The sequence below is a fragment of the Salvelinus alpinus genome, chromosome 12 (genome assembly GCF_045679555.1).
Source record: "Salvelinus alpinus chromosome 12, SLU_Salpinus.1, whole genome shotgun sequence".
NCBI lineage: Eukaryota > Metazoa > Chordata > Actinopteri > Salmoniformes > Salmonidae > Salvelinus > Salvelinus alpinus.
Genome location: NC_092097.1, coordinates 42,300,071 through 42,323,659, shown reverse-complemented (window position 1 = coordinate 42,323,659; position 23,589 = coordinate 42,300,071). Strand labels below are relative to the sequence as shown.

Sequence of the window (23,589 nt, the reverse complement as noted above, 5' to 3'; positions counted from 1 at the left end):
CAAATCTCTAGTCAGGTCGGCACCAAGCTCAGACAGTCTGTGTTTAAAATACCATACAGTCATATTGTCTTTACCCTAATTCTGACTAGGACTACACATTTAGCAGTAGCTAATGGGGATCCATAATAAATACAAAATACATGATGTCTTCTATTACCAACCACCCTCCAACTTTTCATAACCTAATCTACAACCACTCTTATTGTCATGTTGTCATTATCTGCTGAGAAAGTTATTGATCTATCATACTGGGCACATAATGTGAGATAGCTAAAAACACTACCACTGCAAACACTCAGAACAAAAAGAGCAGCAGGGCCTGGACTTTGCAGTCTCCCTCTTCGAGTCCCCCTTCCGAGACTGACTGCCTGTTGAGAACAAGTGACAGGCAGAACCTCCCACCCACACAGCAACCACCTCCTCTATATTCCACACGTCATAATTCAGTATTTCAGTCTATGATTGCCATGTGAGTGTACCAAAAAAATATCAACGTTTATATATTTAAATCTTAAAAATTGCCAGGTTGGTTTTCACAGCTGTTTCACAAGGTGTTCATTATTGTAAATTGTAACGTATCCCTTGATGGTATTTGTTAGTTCAACATTATTCATTGTATCCTAGGACCTACAGTAAATATATATTCAACCACAAGGGTGCACTAATGAGCTCTGATTTTTTTTCAATCATAATAGAGGACTACGATAAGATAAGAGACGGCCAACTTAAAATAACAACAATCCAGACAAGCCAATGTATGAATCAAATGTATTTGCATATGAATGGAGTGGAAATTAGCTGACTTTGTGATCTGTAAGGTAAGTAACATTAATGTGTGTGGGGATGGTCGAAACAATTTCTTTGGTGTATTACCGCGATACCTGTTTATTCATAAAAGCAGAATAGCACTTTGATAATCGGCTGATGTAAAAAGGGCGTTATAAATCAATTTGATTGAAGATAGTAAATATCATTATCACAATGGTTAGCCTATGCAAATTAATAGGAAAACATTAAAAGCTTATTAATAGGACTACATTTAGCCTAATTGAGAACAAATATAACATGGGAAAAAGTCAAAGGATCCTAGTCAGGCTATTGTTTGTCAAATCCAGATTAAATATAGGTCTTCATGTGTATCAAATCTGCAGGCTAAATCATTGACAAATATAGCTAAAATGTTCAGGTTTCATCAAGATCTGTGATCAAAACAGGTTAGGGTGTTTTCGGTTCCGTTTAGATCATTGTGAGATCATTGTGAGACAAAACTGCACCCTTTAGAGTGGCCTTTTATTGTCCGCAGCATAAGGTGCACCTGTGTAACGATCATGCTGTTTAATCAGCTTCTTGATATGCCTCAACTGGAATGCACTGCAACCGAACTGCACTGAAATGAATAGCCTGATTCAATGCCATTCTCCTGAATAAAAAAGTGTTCCTGTTAAGCTGTTTGGTCTATGGATAGACCCAATACCACAGGAGGTTGGTGGCACCTTGAGTGGGGAGGACGGGCTCGTGGTAATGGCTGGAGTGGAATAGGTGGAATGGTGTCAAATGCATCAAACGGGTCATGTTTCGGAGGATGCATGACTCGACCTTCGCCTCTCCCGAGCCCATTGCAGCAATGAGACAAGATCGTAATCACAGAATTGGGGAGAAAAAAAGAGGTAAAAAAATTTAAATATAAAGTTCATGTTTTCATAAGCCTATAGGTCTACCAAGAAACCATGTTGAGGCTGGGCAAGACCTTCGATAGACTAGTAGACTATGCAGAAATAATAGTGTCGTTAATCATTGTTATAGCCTAGATCGTTTTATATAATCTAGACCATTGTGTTTTCCAAGGCTAAGCAAACAAGGGGTAGCATATGCTTTTTGCCCATCTCTATAACAAGTGTTAGGCCTATATCCTCACATACCTCAATTCAAGGCCTGCTTTTAACCATAAGAAATTTCCACAGAAATGTATAGTCTAAGGATTGCATGGTGACAGTGATTGTGTCTGTTAAACCAGTAAACTGGGAACTCTGGGAAAAAATCTGTGATTTTCAGGCAAGAGAAAGATGCCCAGTAGTCTTGAACACATTGAAGTCGGAAGTCAGAGATTGCCTAGTTCCGAGTTGTTTTGAACGTGCCACTAGAGACCTAGGCTACCTCTTATTTCTGAATAGGGCTACCTCCAACAAAGAAGCCCTTGTGTCCGTATTGATTGGAGAAATAGGCATATCTACACTGTAATGGTGGCTGCAATATTAACTAGCCTAATAATTGTTGTATTGAGGTGATATGCCTATTTTAACTAATCGACAAATGAAATTGATTAGATTACTCTGGCAATTAAAAATATTTTTTTACTAAATCAAGTACATGTGGACGTCATGTAGACGTTTGTAAGATGTTCATTGTGACACATTTAATAATAAACTTAACCGACACTTAAACTAACACGTGACGCGTGTACACAACGTGAAAAAATGATGTACACATAGATGTCATGTAGACGTTTTTAATAAACCTACACGCAAACTGACACGATACCCGAAGTGAACACTATGTCTACATAATGTGTACATGTCACGTGAAATGAACGTGATGTGAACGCGTCAGCAGTTTGATCCCTCAGAAAAAAACTTGTCTCAATTGACAGCCCATGTTAATTCATGGTGGTAATTTATGGAGCTAGGAAGACGTTAGGTGTCTTGGTGAGAGGTATCAGTAGCTTCACAAGGCTTAATTCTGGCATGAATCACCCCCCATACTCAAACCCCTGCGGCCTTCCCCACCACTCACTCACTCAGCAACAGCCTGCTTCACTGCCTGATAGTCAGCAGCAGGTCGCAGTGAAATATATATATTTTTAAGGGTCTGCTGACTTGGAACAGAGTACGTATGACCATGTTAGAGCCACATATTTCCCTCAGGTTACACAGACCCACAAAGAATATATTTTTTTTTTTTTGTAATAAACTCCCATATCTATTGGGTGAAATACCACAGTTTGCAATCACAGCAGCAAGATTGGTAACCTGTTGCCATAAGAAAAGGGCAACCAGTGAAGAAGAAACACAATTGTAAATACAACCCATATTTATGTTTATTTATTTTCCCTTTTGTACTTTCACTATTTGCACATCATTACAACACTGTATATAGTCATAATATGACATTTGAAATGTCTTTATTCCTTTGGAACTTTTGGAAGTGTAATGTTTACTGTTTTTTTATTGTTTATTTCACTTTTGTTTATTATCTATTTCACTTGCTTTGGCAATGTAAACATGTTTCCCATACCAATAAAGCCAAATCAAATCAAATTGTATTGGTCACATACACGTGGTTAGCAGATGTTATTGGGAGTGTAGCGAAATGCTTGTTCTTCTAGTTTCGACAGTGCAGTAATATCTAACAAGTAATCTAACAATTCCACAACAACTACCTAATACACACAAATCTAAGTAAAGGGATGGAATAAGAATATATACATATAAATATATGGATGAGCAATGGCAGAGCGGCATAGACAAGATGCAATAGATGGTATAAAATACAGTATATACATATGAGATGAGTAATGCAAGATATATAAACATTATTAGTCACTATTGATTTACTAAAGTGGCCAATGATTTCAAGTCTGTATGTAGGCAGCAGCCTCTCTGTGTTAGTGATGGCTGTTTAACAGTCTGATGGCCTTGAGATAGAAGCTGTTTTTCAGTCTCTCTGTCCCAGCTTTGATGCACCTGTACTGACCTCGCCTTCTGGATGGTAGCGGGGTGAACAGGCAGTGGCTTGATACGTATATAATGACCGAGATGGTAATTTCTCATGATTCGCTGACCTCAGGAGAGGAAGCAGCAGGAGAGAGAGAAAAGAGCGGTTAAATTCGACAACCACCTAAAAGGAAGCGATTCCCAAACCTTCCATAACAAAGACATCACCTACAGAGAGATGAACCTGGAGAGGAGTCCCCTAAGCAAGCTCGTCCAGGGCTCTGTTCACAAACAGACCCCACAGAGCCCCAGGACAGCAACACAATTAGCTTCTTATGGCTGCAGGGGCAGTATTGAGTAGCTTGGATGAAAGGTGCACAGAGGTGCCCATATTAAACGGCCTGCTCCTTAGTCCCAGTTGCTAATATATGCATATTATTATTCATATTGGATAGAAAACACTCTGAAGTTTCTAAAACTGTTTGAATTATGTCTGTGAGTATAACAGAACTCATATGGCAGGCAAAAACCTGAGAAGTTCCACTTCCTGTTTGAATTGTTTCTGAGGTGTCAGAACCATGCTCTCAATTGAAATGACAGCGAGGTATAGATGACTTTTCACTTCCTACGGCTTCCACTAGATGTCAATAGTCAACAGAAATTTGTCTGATGACTCTAATGTGAAGGGGGGCCGAAGGAGACAGGAATGAGTAATCACTTCCACGGGCTGATCACGCATTCACCATGCGCCTTCACATGAGTAAGACGTCCGTTCCATCGCTCTTCTGAAGTCAATATAATTTTCCGGTTGGAACGTTATTCAAGATGTATGTTAACAACATTCTAAAGATTGATTCAGTACATCGTTTGACATGTTTCTACTGACTGTTACGGAACTTTTGGACATTTCGTCACGTTATAGTGGAAGCGCTTTCTGACTTTAGAATTGTTTACCGAAGGCGCGAACCAAAGTAGCTAATTGGACATAAATAACGGACATTATCGAACAAATCAAGCATTTATTGTGGACCTGGGATTCCTAGGACTGCATTCTGATGAAGTTCATCAAAGGTAAGGAAACATTTATCATGTATTTTCTGGTTTCTGTTGACTCCAACATGGCGGCTAATTTGGCTATTGTTCTGAGCTCCGTCTCAGATTATTGCATGATTTGCTTTTTCCGTAAAGTTTTTTTGAAATCTGACACAGCGGTTGCATTAAGGAGAGGTATATCTATAATTACATGTGTATAACTTGTATTATCATCTACATTTATGATGAGTATTTCTGTTGAAACGATGTGGCTATGCACTATCACTGGATGTTTTTGGAACTAGTGAATCTAACGCGCCAATGTAAACAATGATTTTTTGTTATAAATATGAACTTTATCAAACAAAACATGCATGTATTGTGTAACATGAAGTCCTATGAGTGTCATCTGATGAAGATAATCAAAGGTTAGTGATTCATTTTATCTCTATTTCTGCTTTTTCTGACTGCTATCTTTCGCTGGATAAATGGCTGTGCCTGTTTGTGGTTTGATGGTGACCTAACATAATTCAGTTTTAGTGCTTTCGCTGAAAAGCATATTTGAAATTGGACACTTTGGTGGGATTAACAACAAGAATACCTTTAAAATGATATAAGACACATGCATGTTTGAGGAATATTAATTATGAAATTTCTGTTTTTTAAATTTGGCGCCCTGCACTTTATCTGGCTGCTGTCATATCGATCCCGGTAGCGGGATGCAGCCATAAGAAGTTAGACCCAACCAAATCATGAGAAAACAAAAAGATAATTACTTGACACATTGAAAAGAATTAACAAAAAAAACAGAGCAAACTAGAATTCTACTTGGCCCTAAACAGAGAGTACACAGTGGCAGAACACCTGAACACTGTGACTGACCCAAACATAAGGAAAGCTTTGACTATGTACAGACTCAGTGAGCATAGCCTTGCTATTGAGAAAGGCAGCGGTAGGCGGACCTGGCTCTCAAGAGAAGACTGGCTATGTGCACACTGCCCAGAAAATTAGGTCGAAACTGAGCTGCATTTCTTAGCCTCCTGCCAAATATATGACAATATTAGAGACACATATTACCCTCAGATTACACAGATCCACAAAGAATTCGAAAACAAACCCAATTTTGATAAACTCCAATATCTACTGGGTGAAATACCACAGTGTGCCATCACAGCAGCAATATTTGTGACCTGTTGCCACAAGAAAAGGGCAACCAGTTAAGAACAAACACCATTGTAAATACAACCCATATTTATGTTTATTTTCCCTTTTGTACTTTCACTATTTGCACATCATTACAACACTGTATGTATAAACTCAGCAAAAAAAAGAAATGTCCTCTCAGTGTCTATTGCGTTTATTTTCAGCAAACTTAACATGTGTAAATATTTGTATGAACATATCAAGATTCAACACCAGACATAAACTGAACAAGTTCCACAGACATGTGACAAACAGAAATTGAATAATGTGTCCCTGAATAAAAGGGGGGGTCAAAATCAAAAGTAACAATATCTGGTGTGGCCACCAGCTGCATTAAGTACTGCAGTGGATCTCCTCCTCATGGACTGGACCAGATTTGCCAGTTCTTGCTGTGAGATGTTACCCCACTCTTCCACCAAGGCACCTGCAAGTTCCCGGACATTTCCGGGGGGAATGGCTCTAGCCTTCACCATCTATTCCAACAGGTCCCAGACGTGCTCAATGGGATTGAGATCCGGGCTCTTCGCTGGCCATGGCAAAACACTGACATTCCTGTCTTGCAGGAAATCACGCACAGAAGGAGCAGTATGGCTGGTGGCATTGTCATGCTGGAGGGTCATGTCAGGATGAGCCTGCAGGAAGGGTACCACATGAGGGAGGAGGATGTCTTCCATGTAACGCACAGTGTCGAGATTGCCTGCAATGACATCAAGCTCAGTCCCATGATGCTGTGACACACCGCCCCAGACCATGACGGACCCTCCACCTCCAAATCGATCCCGCTCCATAGTACAGGTCTCGGTGTAACGCTCATTCCTTTGACGATAAACGTGAATCCGACCATCACCCCTGGTGAGACAAAACCACGACTCGTCAGTGAAGAGCACTTTTTGCCAGTCCTGTCTGCCTGCCTTACAACAGGCCTACAAGCCCTCAGTCCAGCCTCTCTCAGCCTATTGCAGACAGTCTGAGCATTGATGGAGGGATTGTGCGTTCCTGGTGTAACTGGGGCAGTTGTTGTTGCCATCCTGTACCTGTCCCGCAGGTGTGATGTTCAGATGTACCGATCCTGTGCAGGTGTTGTTACACGTGGTCTGCCACAGCGAGGACGATCAACTGTCCGTCCTGTCTCCCTGTAGCGCTGTATTAGGTGTCTCACAGTACGGACATTGCAATTTATTGCCCTGTCACCATCTGCAGTCCTCATGCCTCCTTGCAGCATGCCTAAGGCACGTTCACGCAGATGAGCAGGGAACATGGGCATCTTTCTTTTGGTGTTTTTCAGAGTCAGTAGAAAGGCCTCTTTAGTGTCCTAAGTTTTCATAACTGTGACCTTAATTGCCTACCGTCTGTAAGCTGTTAGTGTCTTAACGACCGTTCCACAGGTAAATGTTCATTAATTGTTAATGGTTCATTGAACAAGCATGGGAAACAGTGTTTAAACCCTTTGCAATGAAGATCTGTGAAGTTATTTGGATATTTACAAATTATCTTTGAAAGACAAGGGTCCTGAAAAAGGGGCGTTTCTTTTTTTGCTCAGTTTACATAATGACATTTGAAATGTCTTTGTAGCTCCCTCCAGTAACCACGAGCACAACTGTTCCTTGATTTTAACTGGCGGCTTTATTCTGTAGATTTAGTCAGAATTATCACCTTCCGTGAGAACTATAAAGTAAATGAAAAATACAGTTAAGCACACTCTTACAACCTCCTTATCTTACGAGTGACTTATTAGCTTGGTATAACTCTGAAGTGCTTACATACATAAACAGTTTTGCCGGCGCTATAACAGTATCAGATTAAACACATGAATAAAGGAAAAATACTTCATTGGCTGCTTATTACAGAAGGGAGGAAATCAAACTTCACACTTATTATTCCTGGCATGAATTCACACTTCATTCTTAATTATTATAACTTTATCATCCTAACATACATGCTTCAACCTTTACGAACTACACCCGATGACATGAAAACTTAGCTAACACAGCGCGGGATTGCCTTCCCTCCAAAAGTGTGTTGCTACAATAAGGATCCCCGTTACAACAGTTATTAGCTACGTAGTTCCGCTTGTCTTATCATTTCCCCAGCACAGCGAACACGTAAACAATTCAAACAAAAAACAACGACATAACCTGTAAGTCTAACTGTCAGTTACAATCTTTATTATTTTGGAACTTCTGTGTGTGTAATGTTCTGTGTGTGTAATGTAATGTTTACTGTTCATTTTTATTGTTTATTTCACTTTTGTGTATTATCTACTTCACTTCCTTTGGCAATATTACCATACGTTTCCCATGCCAATAAAGCCCTTGAAAATAGAGGCGAGATCACGTGGGACCATTCTAGCCAATGAGAAGGCAGGTATCGTGTCTCCCTGAAGAAGGCAGTGATGCCGAAACGTTGGTGATTTACCCAATAAATTACTGGGAGTTTATATATGGAGTGTGCGACTCTCTTTATTTTTATAGTTTATTCGCCGTTGGTCAGCACCTCCACACACAATATGTTTTCTGGGTGTGCGCCAGCTTGTTTTTTTTATTTTGGTATCGTGTGACCAACAGGCACAACTCCGATATAAAATATTTTTTCTCCAAGTTGCCGGTTTGCCACGTGTGTATTTATATCATCCATTCGTAACAACCTAAACATCACGAAATGTATTTTCAATCAAATAAGCCTCACGTAACAAATAAGATGATCAAATTCCAAACTCGCATTGACCTCCATACAAAAATGACTTGCTTGGTGGGCGAAAATACAAGCAAAAACACCACTTACTTAAAAACCTCTACGGACACCCCATCCCGGATCCGGGATCATCCTCATCAAAAAAGCTGACTAGCATAGCCTAGCCTAGCGCCACAGGGATATCATATAATATAATTTCATGAAATCACAAGTCCAATACAGCAAATGAAAGACAAACATCTTGTGAATCCAGCCAACATTTCTAAAATGTTTTACAGCGAAAACACAATATATATTTATGTTAGCTCACCACAATGGCCAAACACACAACGCCATTTTTTCACCGCAAACATAGCTTTCACATAACCCACAAATAGAGATAAAATTAATCACTAACCTTTGAACAATTTCATCAGATGACAGTCTTATAACATCATGTTATACAATACATTTATATTTTGTTCGAAAATGTGCATATTTATAGCTACAAATCCTGGTTTTACATTGGTGCCATGATCATAAATGGCACCAAAACAGCCAGAATAATTACAGAGAGCAACGTGAAATACATAAATACTCATCATAAAACATTTATGAAAAATACATGTTGTACAGCAAATGAAAGACACTTGTTCTTAATGCAACCGCTGTGTTAGATTTAAAAAAAATAACTTTAGTACAAAGCACAGCATGCAATAATCTGAGACAGTGCCCAGGCATTCTCCGCCATGTTGGAGCCAACATTTTCCACAAAAATACGAAATAACATCATAAATATTCTCTTACCTTTGATGATCTTCCATCAGAATGCAGTGCAAGGAGTCCTAGTTCCACAATAAATCGTTGTTTTGTTTTAGAATGTCCATTTCTTCTGTCGAATTAGTAACTTTGGCTAGCATGGTGGAGCGCACATGTCCATGAACGCTTGGCGCATGGAACGAAAAATTCCAAAAGTCATAATAAAAGTCGAATAAACTGGTCAAACTCAGTTGAAAATCCATCTTTATGATGTTTTTCTCATATGTATCCAATAACGTCCAAGACGGAGCATTTCGTCGTGTCTACCTAACGCATTGCAGAAAATAATATGGTGCTCCCAAGTGCGCAGCAAAATACTGCCAATATGGCGGGACCTGTCACTCCAAAAGCTCTCATTCGGTCTCACATCAAGCTAGACACCCCATTCAACATTCTACTGCCTGTTGACATCTAGTGGAAGGCATATGAAGTGCATACAGATCCATAAATATAAGGCAATTGAATAGGCAAGGCCTTACAGAGACCCATTTTCAGAATTTTCACTTCCTGTTTGGAAGTTTGCTGCCAAATGAGTTCTGTTTTACTCACAGATATAATTCAAACAGTTATAGAAACTTCAGAGTGTTTTCTATCCAATAGTAATAATAATATGCATATCGTATGATCTAGAACAGAGGCCGTTTAATTTGGGCACGATTTTTCCCCAAAGTGAAAACAGCGCCCCATATTAACAAGAGGTTTTAAAGAGACCGAGTTACATCTCTCGCTTCTCCTCTTCCTCTCTGCTTGGAACATTCGGCACAAAGGATGTGCAATCGATCTCCAAATCATACATTTTTCTCCGACCAGTACAGTCTTTGTATATTTGCTTCACTGAGTATTTGTTGTAAATAGACAATAACTAAATACAGAACATATTTTCTGCAGTCTTTATTAAAGGAACTTAAGCGCAATAACAGCACAACTCAAAATACCTTTCATGATTGTTTAAGCCATTTAACTTGAGGCTTTAATTTATTGTCCGATGAAACAAAATCACCTAATATGTACAAACTCATAATAACTTAAAATAGTGGTCATCCTCATAACATAGAAATGTAACGGAGTGTACTTTTCTGGTTGCAACAGCTTTCTCATTTAGTAAATACCTTAATCATGACCCCCCCCCACACACACACACACACGTACTTCAGCAAGAAATTCAGAATGAACGTGAACATGCTTTAACAGGGAGCTGATGTCTTATAAATAAATATCTTAATGTTATTGTTAGTCTTTATCCAAGTTTCTGTACCAGGAGATACAGCTGTGAATTGGCAACCATTGATTCTGTCTCCTCAACAAAAAAAACACACACTAATCTCACAATTTTCACAGGTAATTTCTCTAAACAGGGTCGTTCGTATTCACTATGAACCAAACAGAAGCAAAAGGGATGAAACAGGAAGGGACTACCTGAACTTTTCCAATAAGAAACACTTGTTTTTGTTTTCCGTTACAAAACACTTTGCTACAGTGTGCACGAATGAATACGACCCTGGTACTATCGCCTTAGATCTCCTTTAACCTCTTCAATCTCAACTCAACTAACTGATGTTGATCTTCATCATGGAACCAATAATGATGCCTGTAGAAAAAAAGTCAAGTCTTTGCTTCTAGTCGTTGAATTTGCATATATTCTGTTCTACATGCTCAACTCAAAGAGTAAACTTCTTTTAGAGTTGCTCTCGATTTGATGGGATGTCAATAAAAGCATCGCAATGTAAGCCACTCTACCAGGGTGGCTAAGGGCCTGGGGTAAGCCACTCTACCAGGGTGGCTAAGGGCCTGGGGTAAGCCACTCTACCAGGGTGGCTAGGGGCCTGGGGTAAGCCACTCTACCAGGGTGGCTAAGGGCCTGGGGTAAGCCACTCTACCAGGGTGGCTAAGGGCCTGGAGTAAGCCACTCTACCAGGGTGGCTAAGGGCCTGGGGTAAGCCACTCTACCAGGGTGGCTAAGGGCCTGGAGTAAGCCACTCTACCAGGGTGGCTAAGGGCCTGGGGTAAGCCACTCTACCAGGGTGGCTAAGGGCCTGGGGTAAGCCACTCTACCAGGGTGGCTAGGGGCCTGGAGTAAGCCACTCTACCAGGGTGGCTAAGGGCCTGGGGTAAGCCACTCTACCAGGGTGGCTAAGGGCCTGGAGTAAGCCACTCTACCAGGGTGGCTAAGGGCCTGGGGTAAGCCACTCTACCAGGGTGGCTAAGGGCCTGGGGTAAGCCACTCTAACCAGGGTGGCTAGGGGGCCCGGGGTAATTTGTAATATCAAAAGCAGCCTTTGCCCTATTATCCCAGAGGTCTACTTTCCCTTTGTCTTATTTGTGTATAATTTCTCCACTTCCACGCAAACACAATCCTGTTAATCTCTTCTTTCCTTCCCTCTATCTATCTTCCTCCTCCCCCTCTCACTCCAGTTTGCTGAGAAAGTCCAACAGTGCTTGGTGGAACTCCCAAGGTTTGTCCATGTAGCAGGCATGGCGCGCCCCCTCCATCTTCAGGACTGAGTGGTGTGGGAGCTGCATGAGATTCTTGTGGGACTGGGCCCCCAGGTTGGTGTCCAGCGCTCCAAACACAATCAGAGTAGGAGTCTAAACAGGGACATAGGAGCAAGCAAGGATCAGGAAACAATACATCTGTTCAGGGCTGCAAAATTCTGGCCACTTTCCCAACATTTTCTAGAACTCCAGGTTGGATGATTCCTGGAATCAGGATGGAATAAGAAAGAAAATCGGAAACCCTCCAATCAGGAAAGTTTCCAGAATTTTGCAACCCTACATTAGTGTTTTACTGTAAATTTGTGGACAGTATTACTACTCAGATTAAAGTAAAAATACATTTCAAAGGCTGTTCTTAACGTCTAAAAACAGATTCTGTCATTTGTGCAAATACATTACCGATATAGGTCACTACAAATACCTAGGTGTCTGGTTAGACTGTAAACTCTCCTTCCAGACTCACATTAAGCATCTCCAATCCAAAATTAAATCTAGAATCGGCTTCCAATTTCGCAACAAAGCATCCTTCACTCATGCTGCCAAACATACCCTCGTAAAACTGACCATCCTACCGATCCTCGACTTCGGCAATGTCATTTACAACACTCTACTCAACAAATTGGATGCAGTCTATCACAGTGCCATCCGTTTTGTCACCAAAGCCCCTTATACCACCCACCACTGCAACCTGTACACTCTCGTTGGCTGGCCCTCGCTTCATACTCGTCACCAAACCCACTGGCTCCAGGTCATCTACAGGTCTCTGCTAGGTAAAGCCCTGCCTTATCGCAGCTCACTGGTCACCAAAGCAGCACCCACCCGCAGCACGCACTCCAGCAGGTATATCTCACTGGTCACCCCCAAAGCCAATTCTTCCTTTGGCCGCCTTTCCTTCCAGTTCTCTGCTGCCAATGACTGGAACGAACTGCAAAAATCACTGAAGCTGGAGACTCACATCTCCCTCACTAGCTTAAACACCACCAGCTGTCAGAGCAGCTCACAGATCACTGCACCTGTACATAGCCCATCTGTAAATAGCCCATCCAACTACCTCATCCCCATACTGTATTTATTTATCTTGCTCCTTTGCACCACAGTATCTCTACTTGCACATTCATCTTCTGCACATCTACCATTCCAGTGTTTAATTGCTATATTGTAGATACTTTGCCACCATGGCCTATTTATTGCCTTACCTCCCTTATCCTACCTCATTTGCATACACTCTATATAGACTTTTTCTACTGTATTATTGACTGTATGTTTGTTTATTCCATATGTAACTCTGTGTTGTATGTGTCGAACTGCTTTGCTTTATCTTGGCCAAGTCGTATTTAACTAGTCTACCTGGTTAAATAAAGGTGAAAAGAAAATTGCAAAATATTCTGCTCCCTGGTGGTTATTTTGCATGTCTGCACAACATTCAAAACCAGTCAGGGACATTTTTTATGTAAACAAAACCTGTAAATATCCTTATCAGAAAAATTTCGCTGATTTATTACTGATAGAGGCTCTGAGTAATTGAATTTAATTGTGAATAGAGTTAAAACACACCAACTATGATTGTGTGTGAGCCCAGTCAGGGATAACCTTAAGCCAATCACGGACTTCCACTGATCTTAGACGACAAGACCTGCTGTTATTGGTGTATTTCTCTTGCCAAGAGAACCATTTAGCTGTGCCCAAGACCATTATGTCAGATACTAACTAGTTAAGAGTGACTATATACAGTAACCCTTACAAAGTAAACAAAATGTACAGTGCCTTCAGAAAGTATTCAGACCCCTTGACTTGTTCCACATTTTTTTTGTTACAGCCGAATTTAAAATGGATTAAATATAGATTTTTTGGGGGTCACTCATTACCCCATAATGTCAAAGTGGAATTATGTTTTTCTTTTTACAAATTAATAAAAAATAAAAAGCTGAAATGTCTTGAGTCAATTAGTATTCAACCCCTTTGTTATGGCAAGTTTAAATAAATTCAGGGGTAAAATGGGCTTAACAAGTCACATAATAAGTTGTATGAACTCACTCTGTGTGCAATAATAGTTTTTAACATGATTTTTGAATGACTACCTCAACTCTGTACCCCACACATACAATTATCTGTAAGGTCCCTCAGTGAATTTAAAACACAGATTCAACCACAAAGGCGAGGGAGGTTTTCCAATGCCTTGCAAAGAAGGGCACGGCACCTATTGGTAGATGGGTATTAAAAAAAAAAAAAAAATATCCCTTTGAACATGGTGATGTTATTGATTACACTTTGAATGGTATATCAATACACCCAGTCACACTAAGGATACAGTCATCCTTCCTAACTCAGTTGCCCGGAGATGAAGGAAAGCTCAGAAATTTCACCATGACGCCAATGGTGACTTAAAAATAGTTAGAGTTTAATGGCTTTGATAGGAGAAAAACTGAGGATGGATCAACAACAATGTAGTTACTCCACAATACTAACCTAGTTGACAGAGGGAAAAGAAGAAAGCCTTTACAGAATACAAAATATTCCAAAACATACATCCTCTTTGCAACAAGGCAATAAAGTAATACAGCAAAAAATGTGGCAAAAATATTTCACTTTTTGTCCTGACTACAAAGTGTTAAGTTTGGGGCAAATCCAATACAACACATTACTGAGTTCCACTCTCCATATTTTCAAGCATAGTGGTGGCTGCATCATGTTATAAGTATGCTTGTAATCATTAAGGACTGGGGAGTTTTTAGGATAAAAAATAAATGGGAATGGAGCTAAGCACAGGTAAAATCCTAGAGGAAAACCTAGATCAGTCTGCTTTCCACCAGACACTGGGAGATTAATTCACCTTTCAGCAGAACAATAACCTAAAACACAAGGCCAAATCTACACTGGAGTTGCTTACCAGGAGGAGAGTGGCCAGTTTTGACTTAAATATACTTGTAAATCCATGGCAAGACCTGAAAATGGATGTCTAGCAATGATCAACAACCAATTTGACAGAGCTTGAATCATTTTTTTTTTTAATAATGGGAAAATATTGCACAATCCATGTGTGAAAAGCTATTAAGAGACTTATCCTGAACAACTCACAGCTGTAATCGCTGTCAATGGTGCTTCAACAAAGTATTGACTCAGGGGTGTGAATACTTATGTAAATTACATATTTATGTATTTAATTTTCAATAAATTAGTACAAATTTCGAAAATATGTTTTCACTTTGGTTTATTGTGTAGATGGGTGAGAAAAAAAATATTTAATCCATTTTGAATTCAGGCTGTAACAACAAAATGTGGAATAGGTCAAGGGGTATGAATACTTTCTGAAGGCACTGTATGGCTTCAAGTAATCATTGCCATCTTTACGGTGGCATTTTCGCACTGCTTCCGCTGCTACTACTAGAAGCGTCCCACTGGAAGCTGGTTCACACCCCAAAAAAGTATCTAGTTCCACACAAAATTTCATCCAGTTCTTTGCTTTTATTAGGTTTATGTATCAGATTGAAACTCCCAACCACCCAGAATTACAGCTCTCACCTGGATGCCCTGGTACTGCTGAGGGGTGTAGCTGCGGGTTCCTACTGGGGCTATGGGGATGAAGCCGTGCAGCTGGGCACTGTGTTTCATGAGGAAGGGGATGGAGTAGTGGCCGCTCATAGAGGGGCTGAGCAGCACCGCTGTCCTCACGCCCAAAGCCTCCATAAACCTCCCCAGAAGGTCCACCCGATGCTGGTCTGTCTTCACAGCATCCGAGTCTGGAGAGTTCCCAAATCCTGGAGGGAGAAAAGAGAGCGAGAGAGAAGAGAAATAACTGAAAAAGCATTGTAAAATACCTTCTCCATCCCATTTTGGCATTTTGTGTGGGTGTAAAAAAAACATTTGTAGAATTCAATGAGAACCAAGGAACCTAACTTGATATGTATGTAAGTTCAGTAATTATAGTGTTCCCTTCCAACTCCTTCACGCTGCCATTCCCAACAGTCGGGTCAGTGATGCAGCTTTAACCACAGTTAAAGCTGAAATCTGCAGTAACATTTGTTATTGTTTCGTTGTTGAAACAGAGGAGAAGAGCATCGTGGTTAAAAAAATCATTACATACTGTTCTATCGTACGTGCAATGATGTCTGAGGGAAAAAACAGTGTTGGTTGTTTGAAGTAACTTCTTTTTTGTTGTAAAATCCCAAACAGATGTGGCAGTTTCACCATTAAGGATTCCAGCTTTAAGTGGGCTTCAACTGCATTTCAGCCAGTTAAACAACATAACATCCTCAGGCTTGAATGTTATTGTAGCTCGAACCTGGTAGGTCCACAGCCAAGGCCTGGTATCCGTTTGTGGCCAGCAAGGCCAGGGTGCCCAGTTCCTCCCAGGTTTTGGAAGAGAAAGCTTGGCCATGGAGAAGGACCACTTGCAGCCTGTATAGGAAAGACAACCAGGTGTTTAAGTCACTATTTATTTCAGTCCTCCCTCACTACTGTAACGGCAATCCAGTGACTAACAATTGCACAGGGTAACCATAATTATTGAGTAACTACAGTGCTTATGCATCAACACATCTTTAGTTAAATCTGTTTACATGGGCTTGGGTTCTCTGCAATTCTTACTTTAAGCAGTTTCCAAATAAGAGGTTGCTGGGCTAGGCTAATTTGTATGAGGAGAGAGTTCAGTGTGTGGATGTCTGACCATTTTTATTGCTGCTGGAGGTGACTACCCTCACCTGGGCAGTATCTGCCTACCAGATCCATCGACCGGCAAAGCTTCCCTGAAGAAGAGTGGAGGGTCCCCGGGTAGCTGCCCTGTGCGTACGGACACGTTGATGGCAGGAGGCGGAGGAGGAGAGACAGCCACCAGGCCCATCCTCTGGACATCCAGCGAAGGCTCCATGCTGCCCTGACGAATGGACGGCAGTAGCAGGTACAACAGAACAGTGGCCAGCAACACCAGGCCCAGCACAACAAGACGGTTACGTAGAAAATTCATTTTAGCCAAAGATGGTTGATCTGGAGAGAATAACAGAGAATCGGGATTTAGTAAGATGTCCATAGGTCGTTTCTGATATACTAAAATATCCATAAAGAGGTGAATATTTGCCTGTGGAGTACTCTATAATTAATGCTTCTATGACACTTGTATAATTTTGATGATTATGTTTAAAGCACTGAACATTATTATGATAACGTTAGTGGCTAGTAGTGCTGAACTGAATGGCAGCGAAGGTAGGACACGAAATAGTTCCAGTGTCAATACACCCATCCATGTGAAATTAAGCTAACGTTGTTAGCTACCTAGGTAACTAGCTAGCTAGCATGCATGATTTAAGCCTTCATCACGACAGTCATTCGTCCTGTGACACAAATTTCATATCTAACATAAAAATTATTTGAAAATATACCTCATGGATAGCTGGGTAACCGCAGTTGTTGTTAGTCTATGACAGTAGCGAATGGATGCGTAGTGAAATCCTTTGCTATTTGCAGTGGAAGATATAAAGTGTGTTTCACATAAATAATTCCGGAAAATAACTATTACTATGCGTTGTTTTCATTCCAAGACAAATCCAGGTACTTGTAAAACATATACAATTAATGTAGCTCAGTATCAATTATGGAATAATGAACTACTAATTAACTATGACATCTACAAGATATTATAATGAAACGTTTTTCATTTAGATCAAATCTATCCATTAAATTGTTGTTTCTAATCGAACACATTTGTGGGCTGCACAACAATATGGCGGGGTAAAAGCCAGGTTATGACTAGACGGGATGCAGCTTTTGTCAAATTAACATCATATTTGACTTTTCGCAGCAAGTTATGATAATTTACGAAACAGGTTAAGATAATGAACGTAGCAGGTTAGGATAATTGTGTTAAGTTTATGACAAGAGTTGTGGTTAGTGTTAGTAAAATGCAAAATAAATCAACTTTTGATGTTAATTTGACCAAAGCTGGATACCTTCTAGTCTTGACCGGGTAACCACGGCAGAAAAAGAACGGAGTGACTCGATGTTGTTTTAGGTTTGTATCTGGTAAATTTGTGAATTTATTAGGCATAGCTATCGTGCTTTCTGTCTCTCTGCGGACGTTTGTTATTTAGATGATTAGATGGTTCCTCATCCTGAAAGTAGTCTATGGTAGAAAACCGAATCCATGGTTCGTTTTTTTTCCGCCAACATCCGCTAACTTTACCCACAGCTAGCTAGCTAACAGTCAATGGAAGTGATGTCAACCGTGCAATGTAATTAATTTGTATCTCAAAATAATATTAAAGTAACTTCAAACCAAATAATTGAGTTAGTTTGGCCTTGACAGCGTTCAACTTTGAGATCCTCTAATAATATGCATTCTGCTTTGTTTCTCAATTGAAAAGTGCACGTCTTGTGTGCCTATCAACAATGAGAAGGGATTCTTTATCTAACATATTTAGAAAGATGTTTGTAGATTTATTTTTGTGTGTTTGTGTGCTTCTTTGGTGATACGTCTCAGAATAAGACGATAACATGGAGTCCATTGATTTGGAGAGGGAGGACCCTTCTAGCTTACTATCTGGATATGCCAATGGAGAGATAATGACCCTGGAGATCACAGACGTCTCTCCAGACTTGCTTGTTCTCGAGGTAAAAGACAACCTACCTGAAAGTAACCATGGCAGCCTAGACATGGAGATGGATGCTGACTTTCATAATGATGATGGGCATGGTAAGAAAAGAACAAGGGTATTGGTTTGTGGGTTAGGCTAACTTGTTATTAACTGGGTTGTTAACTGTGAGGTCAAAATAATTTAAATGTTGTACTTGTTGCCTCTGTCTTTTGTAAAGGTTTTGCGAATGTGGAACTCCAGTTCTTTCCATGTGATGCCTGCGAAGCCTCCTTCACTAGCGAACCAGAGCTGGAGCAGCACTTCATAAGCTCTCATTCAATATGTGATGTAGCAAGTGAGAGAGGAAGACCAAAAGCCAAGTCAATGGAAACAGGTGTCTCACCCCTGCACACCTGCATGACTTGTGGGAAGGTGTTCAAATACCTAACTTCTTTTCGAAAACATGAGGAAACTCATATCAAAGCCCTGTACACCTGCAAGACTTGTGGGAAGGAGTTTAAATACTTAACTTCATTCACAAAGCACCAGGCCACTCACATTGTACCAAGACTGAGAGGAAATGGAAAGTCAATCATAGCAGTAGGCTTAAATGTCAATCAGAAAGTGAAAGGCCTTCACACCTGCAGGCACTGTGGTAAGGGGTTCAAATACCTAACTTCTTTCATAAAGCATGAGAAGACACACAGGATAACCAAAAAAAGCAGAAAAAAACAGAGGAACCCTTCAAGTTCTGAGATTATTGTACGTCTTGAAGGCAATAGGAAAGATGCCACAGAAACTTGTGTAAGGGCCATCAAGAAAAACAGGAAGAACAGCGACGATACTGAGGATCAGGATGCATGTATTCTAATATCTTCTGATGATGAACTAGCCAACACTGCAGAGCAGCAAACGCCTGACTCTAACCATTCTCCTCCTTTTCCTTCTGACTCTAACCATTCTCCTCCTTTTCCTTCTGACTCTAACCATTCTCCTCCTTTTCCTTCTGACTCTAACCGTTCTCCTCCTTTTCCTTCTGACTCTAACCGTTCTCCTCCTTTTCCTTCTGACTCTAACCGTTCTCCTCCTTTTCCTTCTGACTCTAACCGTTCTCCTCCTTTTCCTTCTGACTCTAACCGTTCTCCTCCTTTTCCTTCTGACTCTAACCGTTCTCCTCCTTTTCCTTCTGACTCTAACCGTTCTCCTCCTTTTCCTTCTGACTCTAACCGTTCTCCTCCTTTTCCTTCTGACTCTAACCGTTCTCCTCCTTTTCCTTCTGACTCTAACCGTTCTCCTCCTTTTCCGCCTGACTCTAAACGTTCTCCTCCTTTTCCGCCTGACTCTAAACGTTCTCCTCCGTTTCCTTGTCTGGACTGTGGGAAGGTTTTTAAGTTTTTCAAATCTTACCAAAAACACCAGAAAAGACATGCTTGGGCACAGGGCAAAAGTGAAATAGTGCCTCCTAAACAGGAGCACGGAGCGCAAGTGAAACAACAGATTAGATGTCCAGTTTGTGGTAGAGCATTCAACAAGCTTAAAGCTTGCACCAAACACGAGAAAATGTATCATCGGGAAAATAACTTGCGTAAAAACACATTTGCTTTAACGTGCTGTGAATGTGATCGGCATTTTGAAAAGGCAGATATTTTCCAAAAGCATAAGTGCTTCCACCTGCGTAAGCATGTAAAGGCTTTCATAGAGGCAAGTAGGGTGAGCCAACAGGGGGATATTTTCTATTGTCAACTCTGTGTCCTAAAGCTTGCCAGTGGACTGGAGTTTGAGAATCATGCCAGGGAAATGCACCCAGACCAATACCGCAAAACCCTAAAAGCAGTAGGCAATGTCAGGACATGTATCATTAAAGACACCTTGAAAGGCTTGCCGACACAAAGGGATCTGGAGGCAACTGAAATAGACTTAAACACTGTAGGAGAGACAGAGGAAGATGTATCGAGACAATTTATTTGCAAAGATTGTGGGGACTGTTTCAAATATCATGTTTCGTTTAATTTTTGTGGAAAATGTTTAAAGGATCGCAAAGACTCTAGGAGAATTCGGGAGAGCAACGTAAAAGCCTCCAAGCTGCATCACTGTGAAGAATGTGGCCTTGACTTTGGCCGAAAGGATCACCTAAAGCGCCACAGCTGTTCTCATTCTGGCAGTTCCTTTATCTGTTTTGATTGTGGCGTTGGATTCAGGGATCCAGGAGAGTTGCGGACGCATGAAAAGACTCATCAGGTGAGAAACCACGTCTGCCAACTGTGTGAGAAGCGATGTGAACATCAAAAGGAACTGATGTTGCATCATGAAGTTTATCATCCAGGACCAGATGGTTATACATGCCACCAGTGTGGCAAGAAATTTGGTACTGGGGAAAAGCTGGGAAAACACAGAATGATCCATTCAGACAAAACTCCCCATGTTTGTTCATGTTGCGGTACAAAGTTCAAGAGGCGAGAACATTTGAGACGGCATGAGAACCTGCACACCAATGAGAAACCTCACCTTAGTCATTGTTATGGAGATACATTTGGGCGACAGGAGGACTTAAAGACCCACCTCGGTAAAATGCACACAATGTTGAGGAGTTATCTTTGTAAGGCTTGTGGGACAACGTTCAAGGACCATAACTCTCTCCGAAGACATAGATATCACACTCACACAAAGGCAGGCAAGGTGTTCCAATGTGAGAAGTGTGGCCTAAGCTTCAGCCGGGCGGATCATCTGAAGCACCACAAGTACACACATTCTACTGAAAGGCCCTTCTCATGCTCAATGTGTTACAAAGTATTCCACATGGCAGAAAACCTCAAGAAGCATGAGCGAAATCATAGAAACAAGTGGTTGGAGTACCTCAACACCCGCCGCCACAATAACACACCCAAGCAGGAGAGCCATGTTTCTGAGAGCTCCAAGTGGAAACTGGGCTGGTCTGAAGCATCTGCCCTACTAAAGCTCATCCAGAGCCACTCCAAGCAGCAACATCATACCTGCTATGTTTGTAAAAATACTTTCAGAGGGCTTTACTATCTGAAAAGACACCGTCTACTAAACTGTCTTGGACAAAGGAGTAAAATTATGGATTCATTCTGATATGGAACTGTTCAATAACTCACTTTGGTGTTGATAATATGGGAGATTTAGAAGAGAAATGTAATTTAATTTTGTAGAACTTGTTGTATATTTCTATATAGTGAGCTGTGGTTTGGTATCTTGTATTGTCTGGTTATTTAAATGTTATTATAGACCCTCATAGCCATCACACCAGAGCCAGTGTTGCCAATATTAGACTGCTGTGCTATAGTAGGATTACATTAGGCACAGACGTCAGTTCAACATCTATTTTACATTTTTGTAAACTAACGTGAATTCAAAATTAAATCAACAAAACATTTCACCATGACATTGGATTTAGGTTCCAAGTTGGGTGAAAAAAATCCTGTACGTTGATTACTTTTTGCAAATATGATAATTTTTCCACGTAGATTCAACGTCGTCACCTTGTTTCCACGTCATTTCAACAAAGACATCTGTTGATTCAACCAGTTTTTGCCCAGTGGGATTGCTGGGGGAAAAAATCTCTTTTAAACTAGTACAGAAGAATGGAATGGTATACCAAACCTTATAAAAATCCATCCCTACACTAGTGTTTTAAGAAACCTTAAGAGGAAATAAATGGTTTATGGGCAAAATGCTTTAAAACTACACAAGCTAAAAGAAAGATAATTGTATCAATGAACATTACTTGGTCATCTATTTTATTCCTTTTACTGTTTCCTCCCTATTGATGAGATGTATTTAAGATGTTATAATTAAGCAATAAAGCCCGACGAGGTGTTGTATATTGCCAAACTACCACGGCTAACGGCTGTTCTTAGGCGCAACGCGGCGTGCCTTGATACAGCCCTTAGCCCTGGTATATTGGCCATATAAAGCAAACTCCTGATGTGCCTTAATTATATTATAAACTGGTTACCAATGTAATTAGAACAGTAAACAAGTAATTATGCATCATACCTGTGGTATATTTAAGCAATAAGGCCCGAGGGGGTGTGATATAGGGCCAACATACCACGGCCAAGGGCTGTTCTTATGCACGACGCAACGCGGAGTTCCTGGATACAGTCCTTAGCTGTTGTATATTGGCAATATGCCACAAACCCCTGAGGTTACCAACATAATTACAATAGTAAAGAAGTAATTATGGGTCATATCCGTGGTATATTTAAGCAATAAGGCACCTCAGGGGTTTGTGGCATATGGCCAATATACCAGGGCTAAGGGCTGTATCCAGGCATGCCACGATGCGCCTAAGAAAAGCCCGTAGTCGTAGTATATTGGCCATATACCACCCCCATCTGGCCTTATTGCTTTAATATACCATGGCTTTCAGCCAGTCAACATCCAGGACACAAACTACCCGGTTTATAATCTTGTGTATATTTTGTTTTTGTGTATTCAAGGGGACCACAATGGAAATACGTTTTCAAATTTGTGGTTGTATTGTGTTTAAAATGGTCAAGTTGTATCATGCATTTTAACAATGACAATTCTAAAATCAAACAATGAATTTTGTTATCTTGTTTCCTGTATCGAATGCCCACTGAAGAATGTCTATAGGACCAGGCATACATATTCAAATATCCTTCAACATTTTGTTATTGAAGCAGTTAGGAAGCTTGCATGCATACTTTATAGTATATTCATACTCTTACCTCTTTTGTAACATTTTGGAAATGAACAATGAAACAGATGTTGATGACCAATAAAACAAAGAGATGGTGTAATAAAAAAACACTCTAAACTTTTTGTTCCAAAGTGTCCACATGGAGTGATCACAGAGCATCATTGTGGTCCAGGCTTGTATAATGACAGATTAGAGGATGGTATTATGTGCATCTCTCACCATCCACACCTGGCGTTTCACAATGCCTTGGTTTTCTTCTCTTACATTTAACTCGTATTTATTTAAGACGGCTTCTCTTTCTAAACAATTCATACCATACAGTATACTTTCACATATACAAAAAAGCCTGTATAAGAAGGCAACGTTCACTGAAAAAGGTCAGAAGTATGGATGAACTGCTTAGCATCTGACC

General features: G+C 40.5%; 2 protein-coding genes across 3 annotated transcripts; one reads left to right on the top strand and one right to left on the bottom strand.

Moving 5' to 3' along the window:
- Window positions 1-10,310: 10,310 nt before the first annotated feature.
- abhd14a (abhydrolase domain containing 14A) lies at window positions 10,311-17,448 on the bottom strand. Its single transcript, XM_071336407.1, has 5 exons — window positions 17,300-17,448; window positions 16,625-16,907; window positions 16,207-16,322; window positions 15,447-15,682; window positions 10,311-12,020 (listed from the first exon to the last, which is right to left on the bottom strand). The coding sequence occupies exons 2-5, from the start codon at window positions 16,885-16,887 to the stop codon at window positions 11,838-11,840; spliced, it is 798 nt and encodes a 265-aa protein (XP_071192508.1). The 5' UTR covers window positions 16,888-16,907; window positions 17,300-17,448; the 3' UTR covers window positions 10,311-11,837.
- A 165-nt stretch (window positions 17,449-17,613) lies between these two features.
- On the top strand, window positions 17,614-23,285 carry LOC139536162 (zinc finger protein 729-like). Of its 2 annotated transcripts, none has more exons than XM_071336405.1 (3): window positions 17,614-17,928; window positions 18,397-18,609; window positions 18,729-23,285. In XM_071336405.1, the coding sequence occupies exons 2-3, from the start codon at window positions 18,411-18,413 to the stop codon at window positions 21,581-21,583; spliced, it is 3,054 nt and encodes a 1,017-aa protein (XP_071192506.1). In that variant the 5' UTR covers window positions 17,614-17,928; window positions 18,397-18,410; the 3' UTR covers window positions 21,584-23,285. The 2 variants fall into 2 exon arrangements, with proteins under 2 accessions (XP_071192506.1, XP_071192507.1); XM_071336406.1 differs by having other exon boundaries at window positions 17,637-17,939.
- The last annotated feature ends 304 nt before the right edge of the window (window positions 23,286-23,589 follow it).

Excerpts from the sequence above, each read along its gene's own strand:
- abhd14a (XM_071336407.1), bottom strand. The coding sequence starts at position 16,887 with ATGAATTTTCTACGTAACCGTCTTGTTGTGCTGGGCCTGGTGTTGCTG. Across the intron at positions 16,323-16,624 it reads GGTAGGCAGATACTGCCCAG|GCTGCAAGTGGTCCTTCTCC; the intron begins GTGAGGGTAGTC and ends TTTCCTATACAG. Across the intron at positions 12,021-15,446 it reads AGCAGTACCAGGGCATCCAG|ACTCCTACTCTGATTGTGTT; the intron begins GTGAGAGCTGTA and ends GTCCCTGTTTAG.
- LOC139536162 (XM_071336405.1), top strand. The coding sequence starts at position 18,411 with ATGGAGTCCATTGATTTGGAGAGGGAGGACCCTTCTAGCTTACTATCT. Across the intron at positions 18,610-18,728 it reads TCATAATGATGATGGGCATG|GTTTTGCGAATGTGGAACTC; the intron begins GTAAGAAAAGAA and ends TCTTTTGTAAAG.